Below are 17,263 nucleotides of genomic sequence, written 5' to 3'. Positions count from 1 at the left end.
GCACAGCAAAGGAAACAATCAACAGAGTGAAGAGACAACCTACAGAATAAGAAAAAATATTTGCAAACCACACATCTGATTAGGAGTTATATCCAAAATCCATAAGTAACTCAGACAACTCAATAGCAAGAATGCAAATAATCCAATTAAAACATGGGCAAAAGACCTGATTAGAGATCTCTCCAAAGAAGACATAACAATGCCAACAGGTATATGAAAAGGTGCACTGGTGCAGCCATTGTGGAAAACAGTATGGAGATTTGTAAAGAAATTAAAAGTAGAATTACCATATGACCCAACAATCCCTCTTCTGGGTATATACCCAAAGTAAATGAAATCATCACCATAGAAAGATATCTATCTGCACTCACATGTCCATTGCCACATTATTCACAATAGCCAAGATATAAGATACGGGAACAACTAAAGTATGAGTCCACTTATGATAAACAGAGAAATGGTGATGTGTGTGTGTGTGTATGTGTGTGTGTATATATATATGTACACACACGTGTGTATGTATATATGTATATATATGTGTGTGTATATATATATATATATAGAGAGAGAGAGAGAGAGAATAGAAAAGAAATAAGCCTATAAAAAAAGGAGATCCTAAAAAAAAAAAAAGAAAAAAGGAGATCCTGCCATTTGCTACAACATGGATGAAACTGGAGGACATTATGCTAAATGAAATAAGCCAGACACAGAAAGAAAAATACTTCATAATGTCACTTACATATAGAATCTTTAAAAAAAAAAAAGTATATAGATGTAGATAATAAAACAGTGGTTACCAAGGGTGGGATGAGGGAGAATGGGGAGATGTAGGTAAAAAAATACCAAGTTGCAGATATGTAGGATAAATAAGTCTAGAGATCTAATGTACAACCTGAGGGCCATAGCTAATAACATTATATTATATTTGGTATTTTTGCTAAGAGAGATTTTAGGTGCTCTTGCCACAAAAAAAGGTAACTATGTGAGATAATGAATACGTTCATTTGCTTAACTACTGTAACCATTACACTATATATATATCAAAACATCATGCTGTACACCTTATATATATTTTTAAGAGGAAACAAAAAATATAACTGGATATTTGTAGGGTGATCAGAATGAAAGGAGGGAGACAGGCTAGAAGGTCATTACAATTAACTAAGGAGAAAACGATGGTGACTTTTACAGGGTGATAGAGATGGAGAAAGTGAGAAGTGGTTAGATTCTAGATATATTTTAAATATATATGAATATAACTTTCCAATAAATAAGATACGGAATTTAAAAAACAAATGGATCAAAAATGACACAAACGTTTTGACCTGTGCAACTGGAAAAATGGAGGTAATATTTAGAGATGTGGAAGTCTAGGAGGAAAAGTCCTTGGAGAGGGGTGGGAATTCAGAACTTAGATTTTGGACATATGAAATTTAACATGCTTATAAAATATACAACTGGTACTGTTAACCACACAGTTGAATATTTGTCTGAAATACAGGATGGAGGTCTGGTCTATACATATTAATTTGATACTCATTAGTATAATAATGCTCTTTAAAACCCATGAGACTTGATGCTATTACACAAGGAGTTATTGAGGATTCAAAAGAGGAGAAATTTGAGGACTGGGTCCTAAAGCATCCAAATTTTAGAGGTTAGGGAAACACTGAAGAACTAGCAAAAAAGACTCCATGAGGCAGAAGGAGAATAAGTGAATAAGTATCCAGGAAGTAAAAATGTGTTTCAGGACAGAGCGATTAATTTGATCTAATGCTGATGTCAGGTAAGATGAGGACTGATTTGACCCCTCTTATATATGGAGATTTCTGGTGGTATTATCAGTAGCTGATTTGGGATGTGGAGGACAGAGGCCTGTTTGGAGCAGGTATAGGGAATAAATAGGAATATAGATACTGAAGACAGTGAAAATAAACTCCTTCTTTATGCCTTAAATTCTACATCGTAATAGCAATACCAACTCTTTTCTATTAGGATCATTCTTTTATATGATTTCCCATCCTTTACCTTCCAATCTTTCCATATGTTATGACATATAACTAGCATAGAGTGAATTTTTTTAAGTCCAATTAATTTTAAGATTAAAATTATCTTTTAATTTGAACATTATTCAACATTTCCTGTCATAGCAATATATTGGGTCAAATTCTATCTTTTAAATTTTTGCTTTATTTTTATATTTTTCTGTTCATATATTTAAAAACTAGAGATTATAGCACACAAATAAAAATTAATAAATTTATATATAAATTTTAAAATAGAGTTGATACACACTCATACTGACCAACTAGACCAATACATACATAAATTCCAGATGCTAGCAAACACATGTGCAGACCTTCCAGATGGGATTTCCCCCACCCTCAGGCGTAAATTAATATATTAATTTTTTATGTTAATAATTCCCCTTGCTTCTCTTCATGGCTCCTATGTGCTATGCATCTATCCATGAATTTTATACTTTATGTAATAGCATTACACTGAAAGAACTTCTTTGTTCTAGCTTATTTTATACATCTTTTTTATTTTTTTGTTATTTTTTCCTATATTTTTAGATTAACACATTTTGTCACATGTAACGTTAGTTCTTTCATTTTCCACTGCTGCCTATTTTTCCTATGTATGAATACACCACATCTTATAATACATTCTACTATAACTGGGCATTTTTTAGTTTTCATTTGCTTTTTTCTATTATGAACAATGATACTACAAATGTTCTCTTGGTAAACATTTGCAACAGTATGCCCAGGCTGGTCTCAAACTCCTGGGCTCAAGTGATCCTCCTGCCTTGGCCTCCCGAAGTGTTGGGATTATAGGCATGAGCCACAATGGCCTGCAGCAGTATCTCTTGAAATGAAACTGCTGGGTTATAATATGGTGTATTGCTATGGTTTTAATTGGAAAACCTCAGTAAAAATAGCATCTTTTCATATTTATTGGCCATTTGGTCTTCCCAAATATGAAACTGATGTTCATGTTTCATTTACTACTTTTTCTATTCATGTTTGCCATTTTTCATATTAATTTTTAAGGTTTTAGATTTCTATGATATTAATTCTTTGTTAATGTCATGCAATGCCAAATTTATCTCCTTATTTGTGACTTGTATGCTTTCTATGATGTGCAAAGTAATATACATTCTCAATTTTAAAGTATTCAAATTTAACAAGACAAAAAATCCAGCAATTTAACTGAACAGCCCTAGTGGGACACACTAAGAACTTTAAAGAAAGCTTTAAAGTATGAAGTTTTTAAAAGTTTAAAGACCTCTAAAAGAAGTTACCTTTCAGTATTTATAATATTATTATTTAATGTTATTGTTATTCTGGAACTATTATATCATAGGATTAGCAAATAAATAATTATGTTACTGTGATTAGGAAGAAAGATTTTTTACATATAAGTAAAAAGCAATACAACTACAAAATCAAAGAAATTAAAATTAAAACCTATAATCTTAAGTTTAGACAGAAAATATCAACATGAATACGTAATATGTTTTTCTCCTTAAAAAATTTCCTAGCTCTTTCTATTCAAAAGGCCTAGAAACAAGGACCAACTGAGTAGCAGATCTGGTACTGACAAAGCTCAACCTTGGTGGGGGCTCAACCTTCTGTGGGGTGGGAAACATTAAAGTTAACAGTCCAACTCCATTATTACTGAGCAAGAAAATGAAAGGTGGCTTTAGAGCTAAAAGTCATTAAACTGATAACTGGCACAGGTATCAATAATAATAATAATAACTATAATAGAATGAAACCCATCTCATGTATTGATGAGTTCACAGTGATCATTTAAAAACAAACAAAAACTTCATTAGTCACCAGCGAAGAATGTTAAGGAACCAGCTAGTACTTTGAAACTAGTAAACAAAGGGAAATAATTCAGCACTGACTCACTTTCCTGTAAGAACTCTATCTCAGAATAAATAAATATTCTGGGGAAAGTTCTCTTTATAAAAGTATTCTACCTATTAAGGTAAGATGTAACGATTAAAAATAGAATCATCACTATTTTGCAACCCCTAGTAAAATAAAAGCCTCACTCACTGATCATCAATGACTGCTAACATTACAAAAAGAGACAATAGAGCATTATGTATCTCCTAATAGTATTCAATACTACATATGACATATTCTTACAGAGATCTGAGTCTTAATCTAATCAAGTCTCTATGCTGAACTAACAGTTATAGATAATTCAGGACTAGAAAACAGGTTAAATGAAACCATGGGGATGCAATCAGCAAAATTCAGAATGTGAGAAATTCTACAGGACAAACAACCCAGTTTCTTCAATACCAAATTGCAAGGACCAATAAATTATAAGGCAAAAAATAGTAGAAACCTGTAGACTAAAAAAGACATATCAACCTACTGCAATCTATTTGAAGAAACTGGAAAAAAAAAAGTGATGAATGAGGAAATTTGAACACTAGATATCTAACGTTAAGGAATTACTGTTAATTTTACATATGATAATGTCCTGCTATTTATGTGTTAAAAGATATAGCCCTTATCTTTTTAAAGACACATATAGAAATCTTTAAGGACAAAAAAATATGAATCATGTGATTGTGAATTTGTTTAAAAATAATCCACAGGGAGGTATAGGAATGACTGGAGTCGAGACAAAATTGGGTATGAGATGATTAAGTATAACAGGTACATGAGAGTTTTATTATAAAATTCACTCTATCTTTGTATATGTGTGACTTTTTATAAATCATTTTGTTTAACCACCTTCAGGAAAAGAGTATAACAAAATCAGTTATACTTGTCTGAAATGTCAGATTCAATTTATGGATCTCCCAATGTACTTATTTACACTCTCACACAGAGCTAAGCCCTTAAAACAAAAGAATGACTCTAGCGCATTCTAAGGATCAGTGAGTCAGTGAAAAATTTTATTTTGGGAAGAGAAACATTCCCAGCAATCTTAAAATCACATCAGATACATAAAGAACCAACAAATACTGCCTACTTCTAAGTAAGCCTCTGGCTTTGAGCATAATCTGGTGTGATAATAGAAGTTCACAAAAGGATAAAAGTTGAGTTTTAAAATTCTAGCATTTTACCATTTACCTAATGATTTTCCACAAATAAAGAAAAAAAAGGAGCAATTTTTAAAAACAATTCAGAACTGCTTTAATACTATTCAGACACTTACACAAAAGCAGATTTACATACCTTGCCTGGACTGTGAAGGTGCTACAGGAACTTCTTGGTTTGGCTCAAAAGGAAGTTCAGGTGTTAGGTTTTCAAACTGCTCTTTACTAATGAGATTTAGCTTCTTAAAGTTCTCAACTTGTTGCTGAAGTAGAATGGAGGAATCTAATTACTAAACTGGCTAACAGAGTAAGCAACAGACAATAATTGATACCAACCTCAAAAAAATGAACTTCTAAAACAGGGATTAATTACAATGGAGTGAAAAAGATGTTCTAATAAAGAATCTAGCATTATACTTAATAACAACATTCAGAATCTAAGAGGCATATAAAACCCTAAAATATTATGACAATTTTATAATTAAAAAACATTATAAGACCACACATACTAATCATTAATTATTTGTTGAGCATTTACATACAAGACTACCAGGTATTACAGACGTTACAAAGTAATCTAATACATGTTCCCTACCATTAAGGAATTTATATGTTAGATGAAAAGGAAGAAATGAACACATAAAAATAAATAATATTAGGTAGTGTGTGAAGAGCGATATTGGTGTAAGAATTACGATCATCAGGAAGCCATCACAGGAGAGATGGGACAAAAGCAGCTCTTGAAGGATGAGAATTTAGAGAAAGGGAGAAACATTCTAAATAGGTAATGTGAGCAAAGATAAGAAGCTTGGAAAAAGCAATGTGTTTATTACAAAGTAATTAAGTGAATAAGAAAATCTGTGTAGAACCAGTGGCAAAGAGGCCTGATGAGGAAGTTGGAGAAAGCTACTAGAAGACCTTTAATACTGGGTCAAGAAGATTTCACTTTGTTTTATAATAATGGGATGCATGTGATAAAGATAAATCTGGATGGCCCTGGATAGCTGCAGCAAAGAGACTCAGTATATTTGAGTTGTTAGCTCAAAGGAAGAATAGACCCCTCCCTGCCTCTGGGGTTCTGGAGGCTTCCCCTTTGTAACTACTATTACATAGTCACTTAGGTGTTTCCGGCCCTGACCTACAAATGTGTGGAGCATTACAGAGGGTAGAGGTCATTCTCTACTGGAAGTTCACTTGGCCACAGGTGAACTTAAAGGTTGAACCCTATGGTTCACCCAGGTGAACCATAAAGACCCTCTATGTCTGGCCTAAACTGTGAGATAAAAAAGGAGTTTGAGGGACTGCTTACACTCCACTATTTCTTCTAAGTTTTTCCCAATAAAACCCTATATCACATCTACACCACATGGTACTAATGGGTACATGAATCTTTACAGGGCAACATCCAAAGAGGGTTTAAGCAAGTAAAAAACATAACAAAGAATTTGTCGGGTTGAAGCAAATTTAAAACAGGAAGCAAATTAAATATCATTACAAAATAGTTGTAGCTTGCTCTTAATAACAAAAGAATCTTTTCCTTCTGTCTTCAAAGATGAATAGTCACTTGTCAGCTCAAACCATTTATTAAATCCCAATGTTAGCCTTTTAGATTATGATCTTTTTTCGCTAAAGTACCTTTAATTACATCAAAATGTATATTTATCAACATTTCTTCCTCAAAAGTTTTCAATAAGCTCTTCAGGCTAAATCAGAATCATTGCTCACTCCTCTTGTCCCTTATCTTGCTACAGAGCTTGCTATTAGCAACTCCCAATTCTATAAATAATTACTGTATGTTTACTACATGCCAGAGATAAATAACACAATTCTACCCTGATGGAAACATAAGTTGTATATGTTTTGGTTTAGTTTTTATTTTTAACTAATTCATTAATGTATAACATACACACACACACACACACACACACACATACACACGAGAAGTGTACAAATCATAAGTATACATCTCAATGAATAATCGAAGGTAAACAGACTTAAGTAATCACCATTCAGGTAAAGCAATTATTAGCACCCTAGAAGCTTCCTTTTCATGTCCCTTCTGGTCAGGATCTCCTCTTTCTCCCCCAAAATAGCTCATACACCTTCAATACAGTAGGTGTTTTGCATGTTTCTAAACTTTATAAAAATTGAATTACACCGTATGGTTTCTTTCATGCAAAATTATGTTTATGAGACTGATCCATGTACATGCATGTAACCACAGTTTGTGGCTCTACAGCAGAGGTCAGCAAACTACAGGCCCAAAGGCTAAAGCCTGTTTTTATAAATGGCTGTGTTGGAACATAACCACACTCATTTGTTTACATATTGCCTATGACTACTTCATTGCTACAACTGCAGAGTTAGGTAGACAATGTATGACCACAGACAACGTATGGCCCACAAAGTCTAAGATATTTACTATATTTGTCTACCCTTGCTCTATCCTACCATATGAATACACTGCAAGTTTTTAAGAAATCCATTCTGCCATTGATGAGCATTTGGGTCCTTTCTCAGATTATAGCTATTACAAACAAATTCCTATAAATACGTTTTTACAAAAACTTCTTTTGGGGAACAGGAACACAAATTTTTGTTGGATATTTACTTAGGAGTGGAATTGCTGAATTGAGCAGTAGATTTCTATTTAGACTTAGTAGAAAATGCCAGTTTTTCACAGTGGCTGTACCTATTTTTATCCCCATTAGCAGTATATTAAAGTTCCTGTTGATCTACATCTGCACCAATGTGTGGTATTTTCAGTCTCAAAATTTAGCCATTTGAACAAGAATGAACCCTAATGTAAACTATAAACTTTTAGTGAGAATGATACATCTAGGTAGGTTCATGAACTGCAACAAATGTACCACTGTGGTAGGGGATGTTGACAATACGGGAGGCTATGCTTGTGTGGGGGAAGAGGATCTATGGAAAACCTATCTTCTGCTCAATTTTGCTATGAATCTAAAATTGCTCTAAGAAATGTGTGATTCCATCATGTAACATTCTCAAAATGACAAAATTATAGAGATGAAGAACAGATTAGTGGTTGCCAGGGGTTAGGGATAGTGGAGGTGAGGCAGGTGGGTGAGACTCTAAAGGGGTAACTTTAGAGAGCACAGGGAGAACTTTGTGGTAATAATACAGTTCAATGTCTTGACTGTGGTGGTAGTCGTATGAATCTACATGTGATAAAATGGCACAAAACTATACACATACATTTGTGATAAGAAATGTCTATTTTCTTGTTTTAATATTATACAACATATTTCCTTTTTTTTTTTTTCCCCTAGAGACAGGGTCTTGCTCTGTTGCCCAGACTGGAACACAGTGGTACAACCACAGCTCACTGTAGCCTTGAACTCCTGGGCCCAGGTGATCTTCCCACCTCAACCTGTAGCTGGCACTACAGGTGCATGCCACTATGACAGGCTAATTTTTTTTTTTTAATTTTTTTTTAAGAGATGAAGTCTCACTATGTTGCCCATACTGTTCTTGAACTCCTGGCCTCAAGCAATCCTCCTGCCTCAGCCTCCAGAACAGCTAGGATTACAGGCATGAGCTACCTTGCCCAGCATTGTGCTATAGTTATATAAGATGTATATATAGTTATATATAAGATGTGACTTTTGAAGGGAAGTGACGGTACACAGTACCTCTCTGTACACTTTTTGCAACTTCCTGTGAATCTATAAATATCTCAAAATAAATATTCAGAAAAAGTTTTTAATGTAGTCATCCTGGTAGGTATATGTGTTATCTCACTGTAGCTTTAATTTGTATCTCTCTGATTACTAATGAGGCTGAAAAGCTTGAGTATATTTGCTGATTTGGATAGCTTCTTTTGTTGAGGTGACTATTCAATACTATTGCTCATTTTTCTATAGGGTTGTCTTTCTCTTATTGATTTGTAAGAGTTCTTTATAAAATGTTGTAAATACTTTTTGACACTTTTTTAACTTGCCTTTTTATTCTCTTATAGTATCTTGATGAAAAGAAGTCTTTAATGTAGTGCAATTTATCAATCATTTCCTTCATTGTGCTTCCTGTTCAATAAATCTTCCCCACTGAAATATTACTGAGCTATTATTTCTATAAATTTTATTACTTTGTGTTTCACGTTTAGAACTATAATCCATCTGGAATTCACTTTTCTAAACTGCATTCACATTTTGTATAATCTTACTGATTTTTTTGGTTCTGATTGCTCCATCTTACACCTTTCTTTATAAGAAAGGTTATAAGAAAGGTGTGTGTTAAAATCTCCCACTATGATTATGAATGTACCTATTTGCCTGCAAATTTTATGTACTTTGAAGCTACATTATTAGATGCACACAAATTTAGAACTATTATATCTTCTAAGGCAATGAAACTTGTCATGATTATAAAATATCCATCTTTATATCTTGAATAAGTTTTGCCTTAAAAACCTACTTTGCCTGATAGAGTAAATAGAGTTACACCAGCGTTGTTGTGTTTATTGCCACTATTTATTTAAATATATACACATATTTACCCTTCCCATTGCTCTTCATTTCTTCCTGCATCTCCAACCTTCTTTCTGGAATCATTTTCCTCTGCCTGAAAAATTCCCTTTAGTATTTTCTTTAAAGCAGATCTGCTGAATAAATTTTCATAGTTTTCATTTCTCTGATAATATCTCTATTTTACCTTCATTTTTATACAGGTTTATTTAGAGCTTTATTTTACATCTCATAAATTCACCTATTTAAGCGTACAATTCAATTATTTGTTTACCTTTATTCTTGAACACTATTTTCCCTTTCTTTCAGGCACTGTAACTACATCATCCCTTTGTTCCCTCACCTCCATTATTTCTACTGAGAAGTTAGCTTTAAGTCTTACTATTAATGCTTGTAAAGTAATCTGTCCTTTTTATCCAGCTTTTGTTTTCAGTTGTTTTATATGGTCTTGATCAAGTTTTCTCTGTATTTATCTTCTTTGAAGTTTTTAGGACTAGAATCTGTCCTTTGGTGTCTTTCATCAGTTTTGGAAAATTCTTACCCATAATCTCTTCAAATATTACTTACGCTTTATTCTCTCTCTCTTCCCCCATTGGAGGATCCAATGATATGTGTTAGACTATGTCTCTTACACCCTTTTCTGTATTTTCCATCTTTTTGCTCAATGCTTCACTCTGGATTTTTCTTTTGATCCATCTTCCAGTTTAATAATTATCTCTTCACTGTCCTGATCTACTATCAAGCCTACCCACTGCACTTGATTATTATACTTTGTAGTTCTAAAATTTCCACTTGATTATTTTTTAAAGTTTCTGGCTCTATACTGAAACTCTCCATCTTTTATTTTTTAACTTATTAAAAACAAAGTCTGCTTGATAACTCTATTTTCTGGATCACTAGGGGTCTGTTTCTATTTCCTGTTGTTTCTTTTGTTTTTTTCTATCATATCATATTGTCTTCTAATATTCCTAATTATTTTTTGAGGACCAGACATTATTACTAAAAGCTTGAGGCTTAGGATGGAACTGGCAGATGCGTCTGAGGGAAATGAAGACCCAAATGCCAGCCTTATTTCTCTAGGTTTTCTTCTCTTTCCAGTTTTTTTTTTTTTTTTTTTTTAGCTTCAAGCCTTTTATTCCATTTTGGTAGGTTTGTATAAAAATACTCTCTTTAGGAAAATAAATAGCAGCTGCTCTCACTGTGGAGGCTTGGATTCCCTGGAGGTGAAGGCTTCTCAAAGCTGAGATCTGCAGATCAGCTCATCACAGAAGCCATGGGCACCTCCCAAGCTGTGCGGTTCAGGAGGGGGCGGCAGAATGGCCTGGTCCAATCACCTGCTGCTGCTGGCAGTGGGGCTGGTGAGTTGGTGTTCTAGGTGGGTAAAGTGGCACCTTCTGTCAGGGGGTAGGGTTGGATCACAGGAAGAGGGTGATGGAGAGTGTGGCAGTGATCTGGAAGGGGTTAGGGCTCCAGAGGACCTCTAAGGATCTACAAAGTCTCTGGGCTTCCAGGATTCCTCCGGCAGAAATGGGAAATATTTTGTCTCTGATTTAGTGCAAATTGTGCCAGAGAGGCCAGCTCTAGAGAAACAATGGGCAGCTTTGGTGGCCTCAAGCTGGCTCTACTGTGAAGCACAATATGGTCAGTCTCATTAGAGGGATAGAGAAGAAGCTGCTGGAGTTGGGTATGGGATACTGTCCAGGCCAGCTGGACTGGTGGGGGAAGGGGAGGAGACGTTGCTTAGGGTGGCACCTGCAGGGAGTAAGGCTCGGGTGCCTCACAAAGCGAGGGGGGTTGGAGAGCCAAAGGGGTCAAAGGATGGGTCTCCGCTGCTGCTGCTACTCTAGTGATGAGCTGAGGCACAGGGCTCAGGAGTGCTGGGGTAGGTGAAGACCAGGCTGGGGGTGAAAGGAGTTAGGGAGGGTGTGGTCATGAGCTTGGGGGTGTGCAGTGCCTCAGGTTCAAGCACACGCCCTGGGGAAAGGGAGATACAAGGTACAGGGCGGCAGGGGGCTGGCGGGCTGCTGGTGCCGCTGGTACCGCCTGTGTACCCCTCCTTGGCTCCTTCGGGGATTCTGCAGATGGGTCAGTGGGCTTCCAGCACCAGTTCCAGGGGCTCCTTCTGCAGCTCCTCAATCTCTCGCTGCAGCGCGGATTTCTCATCTTCCAGTTTATCAGTCTCCGCCTGCAGGCAGTCAGTTAGTTCCTTCCTCCAGTTCCTACACTTGGCCACAGCCAGCTTGTTCCGCTCGGGCCTTACTCGGCGGCGCTCCTCTTCCTCCGGGCTGATCTGTTCACAAGGCCTTGGACGTACCCCTGGAGGCGGCCCCAGGGCCCGGATGACTCCTGGCTGGGGTTGTGGGGGGCTGGACTAAGGGTAGGTCAGAGGCCTGGGGCAACTGCTGGGCCCCAGAAAATGAGGCTGTGCCAACCACTGCAGCTCCTGACTGCCACTCATGTTGTTGATCCTTGGCACGAGGTGGAACTTCTGCTGGGCTGCCTGCGCTGCGGCCAGGGGGCTGCGCGGGGCCGCCATACCCACGCCGTTCCCGGAGCTCGGGCCGGGTTCCCTGAAGTCTCAGAACATGCCCCGGGCTGGCGGCTCCGCATGGTCCACGGCTGCTGGCTTCCGACTCTCTTTCCAGATTTTGACCACATGATGTTTTACTGTCTTGGCCCTCTACTGTGCCTTCACACAGATTTTTTAAACCTACTTTTTCAGCTGTTCTCAGCAATAGGGTTGATCTGAATTAGCCAGTCTACCACAGCTGGATGCACAACCAAAGCCTAATTTTGGTTTTTGTTTTTGTTGTTGTTATTTTTAATAAATTTATACATTGCCTTGTTCAAAAAGGGACCAAAGAGATTTAATGATCTAATGGATATAAAAAAATCTGTAGGCTGGGCACAGTGGCTCACACCAGTAATCCCAGCACTTTGCAAGGCTAAGGCAGGTGGATCACCTGAAGTCAAGAGTTCGAGAGCAGCCTAGCCAACATAGTGAAACCTCATCTCTATTAAAAATATAAAAATTAGCTGGGCATGGTGGCGGGTGCCTGTAGTGCCAGCTACTCAGGAGGCTGAGGCAGGAGAACTGCTTGAACCCAGGTGACAGAGGTTGCAGTGAGCCGAGATCACACCATTGCACTCCAACTTGGGTGACAGAGCAAAAAACTCCGTCTCAAAAAAAATAAAATTTTGTAAACAGATTACAATTCAGTATAAGTCAAAAACAAACATACATATGTGGTGCAAAGGTAGAACAGGAGAGTAATTTTTCTGGGATTGAGCACAAAATTTATCAAATAAGATTTTCCTGGAAGAGTAATATCTGAACTGGGGTTTATTTAGCTAAAAGATAAGGAATTTGGCAAGTAAACAATGTGAAAAGCCACTGCCGGCAGAGGAAACTGCACATGCAACTTGGTATTTATGGATACAAATTTTAAAGCAGAGAGCAACAGGACAATGAAAATATGTAAAAGCCAAATCAAGAAATCATGAATTCTTGCTTGCCAAAGAATTTGAACTTTATCCTGAAGGGGGTGAGGAACCACTGAATAGAATTAAGAAAAACAGAGAAATAATCATATTTATATTTTATGATGATGAAGGATTTTAGAAGGATGAAGGATTTTCCTTGGAATCATTTACTTTGAAAATAATCTAAGCCTGAAACCATCAATGGCCACTGTTGCTCCCACTCAGAGAAAGCGTAACTGAAAATGAAGCTAACACAGAGGAAAGTACACCAAAGATAGGGGTAAAGAAAAGCAAAGTCGTTCTTTGGTGTCTTATACAAAACCTTGCCTAAAATCAAGAACTGCTTCTTGGACTTGTAGTAAATTATCTAATTTCCTAGGGAAAAAAAAATGAAATGAGAAATAAGGAGGAAAGACTACTCTGACAAGAGTTAAGCTAGAAAGAGAATGAACTAGAGCCAAGAACATCCTATAAAACTTCTATAGAGAGATGACGCATGGCAGTAGGAATGAATATGAAAGGACTGATAGGACCTAGTGACAAACTGCATGTTAGAAGTTACGATAAGTGGATGGAGATTCCTAAGGCATCCAAGCAAAATAAAAAATATAGGTTTGGGGTAGGTTTTCTTTCATTTTTTAAAATGAGAGACAGAATATAAAAAAGATGCCTATGAAACATAAGACAAATAACTGGAGAATTTAGTAGGCTACCGGTAATATAGTTCTAGAGTCCCACAAAGACACAAGGGAGTCATTAGCATACAGTTAATAAATAAAAACCCAAAACTTAAGAATAGAGTCTCTCATTTCTAGACAAGCTATCAAAATAATAAGAGAAGTAGGCCAGGGATAAACCAGGGAAGACATTTTAAAAGGCAAACTGGCCAGGCACCGTGGCTCATGCCTGTAATTCCAGCACTTTGGGAGGCCAAGACGGATGGATCACGAGGTCAGGAATTCGAGGCCAGCCTGGCCAAAATGGTGAAACCCCATCTCTACTAAAAGTACAAAAATTAGCCAGGTGTGGTGGTGCACGCCTGTAGTCCGTGGCTGAGGCAGAAGAATCGCTTGAACCAGGGAGGCAGAAGTTGCAGTGAGCCAAGATCGCGCCACTGCACTCCAGCCTGGGCGACAGACTGAGACTCTGTCTCAAAAATAAATAAATAAATAAATAAATAAACGGCAAACCAAGGCCAGGCGTGGTGGTTCATGCCTTTGGGAGGTCAAGGCAGGCGGATCAGCTGAGGTCAGGAGTTCAAGACCAGCCTGGCCAACATAGTGAAACCCGTCTCTACTAAAAATACAAAAATGAGCTGGGTGTGCTGGCGGGCACCTGTAATCCCAGCTACTTGGGAGGCTGAGACAGGAGAATCGCTTGAACCCAGGAGGTGGAGGTTGCAATGAGCCAAGGTTACACCATTGCACTCCAGCCTGGGTGACGAGAGCGAAACTCCATCTCAAAAAAAAAAAAAAAAAGGCAAACCAAAATTGTAAACTTAAAACTGTAAAATAATAAATCCTGTTGTGTGTTTTATCACAATTAAAAACCAAAAGTAAAAAAGGAAGAGGGCAACAAGACCACTTTGTTGTGCCATAAAATATAAATGTGCTGAACAGATGAGGACATGCTGGTTATAAGCAGGAGCCATCTTGAGAGAGCTCTAACCTGACTAGGTTTGAGATATTCTGAACATCGAAATGAATGAGGACAAGAATGGATAGAAATCCATGTTGGAGTCCATACTGTCACTAAAAAGGGAGAAAATTAAAATATAAAAATAAAAAATGAAGTGGAGAGGAAAGTTCTTCTTTATAGAAGAATACTAACAGACATATAGGGAATAACAAATTTAAAAATCACTATCTAAATAAAAAAATAAAAATAAAAAATAAAAAACATTAACCTAAAAAATAAGAAAATAAAAAATAAATAAAAATCACCATGTTGGCTGGACGCAGTGGCTCACGCCTGTAATCTCAGCACTTTGGGAGGCCGAGGCAGGTGGATCACGAGGTCAGGAGTTCGAGACCATCCTGGCCAACATGGTGAAACCTCGTCTCTACTGAAAATACAAAAATTAGCTGGGCGTGGTGGTATGCGCCTGTAGTCCAAGCTACTCGGGAGGCTAAGGCAGGAGAATCGCTTGAACCCGGGAGGTGGAGGTTTCAGTGAGCCGAGATTGCGCCACTGCACTCCAGCCTGGGGACAGAGCGAGAGTCCACCTCAAAAAAAAAAAAAAAAAAAAATCACCATCTTATAATAAGCATAATAGCTGATTCAAGCAAAAATCACCAATGGAAGCTAAAATACTGAATAAAGACTGTTGGGTAACACAGTTTTAAAATATCACTCCAAGGATCATTTATTAATTACAAAGGAGAAAAGGTACATTTACAGTGAGCAAATCTGGTAGATATCATCATAACCAAATGACCAAATCACCAATTCTAACCACATCAAATTTTGTAACTGACATCACATGTCTCTGGAGAGCATACACTAAACAGGGCACATTGCCTATGTAATGTTCTTGTCAAAAATACTTAACCTGGCTGGGCGCGGTGGCTCACGCCTGTAATCCCAGCACTTTGGGAGGCCAAGGTGGGCAGATCACTTGAGGTCTGGAGTTCGAGACCAACCTGGCCAACTTGGTGAAACCTTGTCTCTACTGAAAATACAGAAAATTAGCCAGACGTGGTAGTGCATGCCTGTAATCCCAGCTACTCAGGAGGTTGAGGCAGGAGAATCACTTGAACTTGGGAGGCAGAGCCTGAGGTGAGCTGAGATCACGCCATTGCACTCCAGCCTGGGTGACAGAGCGAGACTCCATCTTAAAAAAAAAAAAATCTTAACCTGAAGCTAATCATATAAAGATATCGGGCAAATCCAAACTGAAGGACAAAACAACTGGCCTGAACTCTTGAAAAACATCAATGTCATGAATAGCCAAAAAGAAAAAAAAAAGGCAGCACAACTATTCTGAATGAAAGAACATTAAAATTATATGACTCTCAAGGCAATGTGTGATTCCTGTCTGGAATTGACTTAGAAAAAAATAAAAGAAATTATAAAGGACAACTGAGACAACTGGAGAAATGTAAATATAAACTGCATATTCAATAATAGCATTCTATCAATGTTAAACTTCTTGTGTTTTTGATAATTGTGGTTATGTAGGAGAATGTACTTGTTTTTAGGAGATACTTGCTGATGTATTTTAGGATAAGCTGACATAATGTCTACAACTAACTTTCAAATGATTCAGGAAAAAAATGTATATATATGCACCTATATATTTATACATAGAAAAAAAGGAAATATGGTAAGATGTTTGCCAAATCTAGGTGAACAATATACTGGCATTCCTCATATTATGTATGTAACTTTTCTGATGGTTTGAAGTATTTCAAAATGAAGACTTGGAGGGAATAAAATATAGATGCATATTACTGATACAGAAAAATATTCATAACATTAAGTGAGAAAATGACATTGTCCAAAATCTACATTTCTCTGCAACTCATATTGGTCTGACTAGAAAGAGGAAGTTTAAGCAACAAGGATTTCCCTTCAGCCAAATTGCTTGAAAGAACCCTTGGTGCTTCAACTTTCTCACTTCCTATTCATGTCAATGTGAATTACAGTCTGATGGTAGGTCCAAGGTGGTCAGCAGTAAGGGATTTTTATTTTTTTATTTTATATTTATTCATTTATTTTTTTTTCCCAAGACAGAGTCTTGCTGTCTTGCCCAGGTTGGAGTGCAGTGGCGCAATCTTGGCTCACTGCAACTTCTGCTTCTCGGGTTCAAGCAATTTTCTCTGCCTTAAAATAAGAAGTCAGTGGGGGAAAAAAGATGAAAGCTGGCTGGGTGCAGTGGCTCACATCTATAATTCCAGCTCTTCAGGAGGCTGATGTGTAAGGATTACTTGAGGCCAGGAATTCAAGACCAGCATGAGCAACACAGTGAGACACTGTCTCCACAAAAAAGTAAAAAATTAGTCAGGTGTGGTAACACATGCCTGTAGTCCCAACTACTAGGGAGGCTGAGACAGAAGACTCCCTTGAGCCCAGGAATTTGAGGCTGCAGTAAGCTATGATCTCACCACTGCATTCCAGCCTAGGCACAACAGGGTGAGACCCTGTCAGAAAAAAAAAAAAAGAAAAAAATTAAAGCTATAGTCGAATAGAATGTGTCCCTTTATGGGTCATAATC

General features: G+C 37.2%; 1 protein-coding gene and 1 pseudogene across 21 annotated transcripts in view; both read right to left on the bottom strand.

Annotated features, from left to right (window-relative positions):
• LARP1B (La ribonucleoprotein 1B) overlaps window positions 1–17,263 on the bottom strand; it is a 202,235-nt gene that overhangs the window by 49,073 nt on the left and 135,899 nt on the right. For all 21 annotated transcript variants that reach the window (XM_063705537.1, XM_063705533.1, XM_063705536.1 and 18 more), the window contains one exon: window positions 5,214–5,337. In XM_063705537.1, the coding sequence (XP_063561607.1) occupies window positions 5,214–5,337 (124 nt within the window). The remainder of the gene's footprint in view (window positions 1–5,213; window positions 5,338–17,263) is intronic.
• Window positions 7,114–14,531, bottom strand: LOC129533182 (fos-related antigen 1-like; annotated as a pseudogene).

This window comes from Gorilla gorilla, chromosome 3 (assembly GCF_029281585.2).
Source record: "Gorilla gorilla gorilla isolate KB3781 chromosome 3, NHGRI_mGorGor1-v2.1_pri, whole genome shotgun sequence".
Lineage (NCBI taxonomy): Eukaryota > Metazoa > Chordata > Mammalia > Primates > Hominidae > Gorilla > Gorilla gorilla.
Note: the sequence above shows the minus strand (reverse complement) of the source record. Positions and strands in the feature narration are given on the sequence as shown.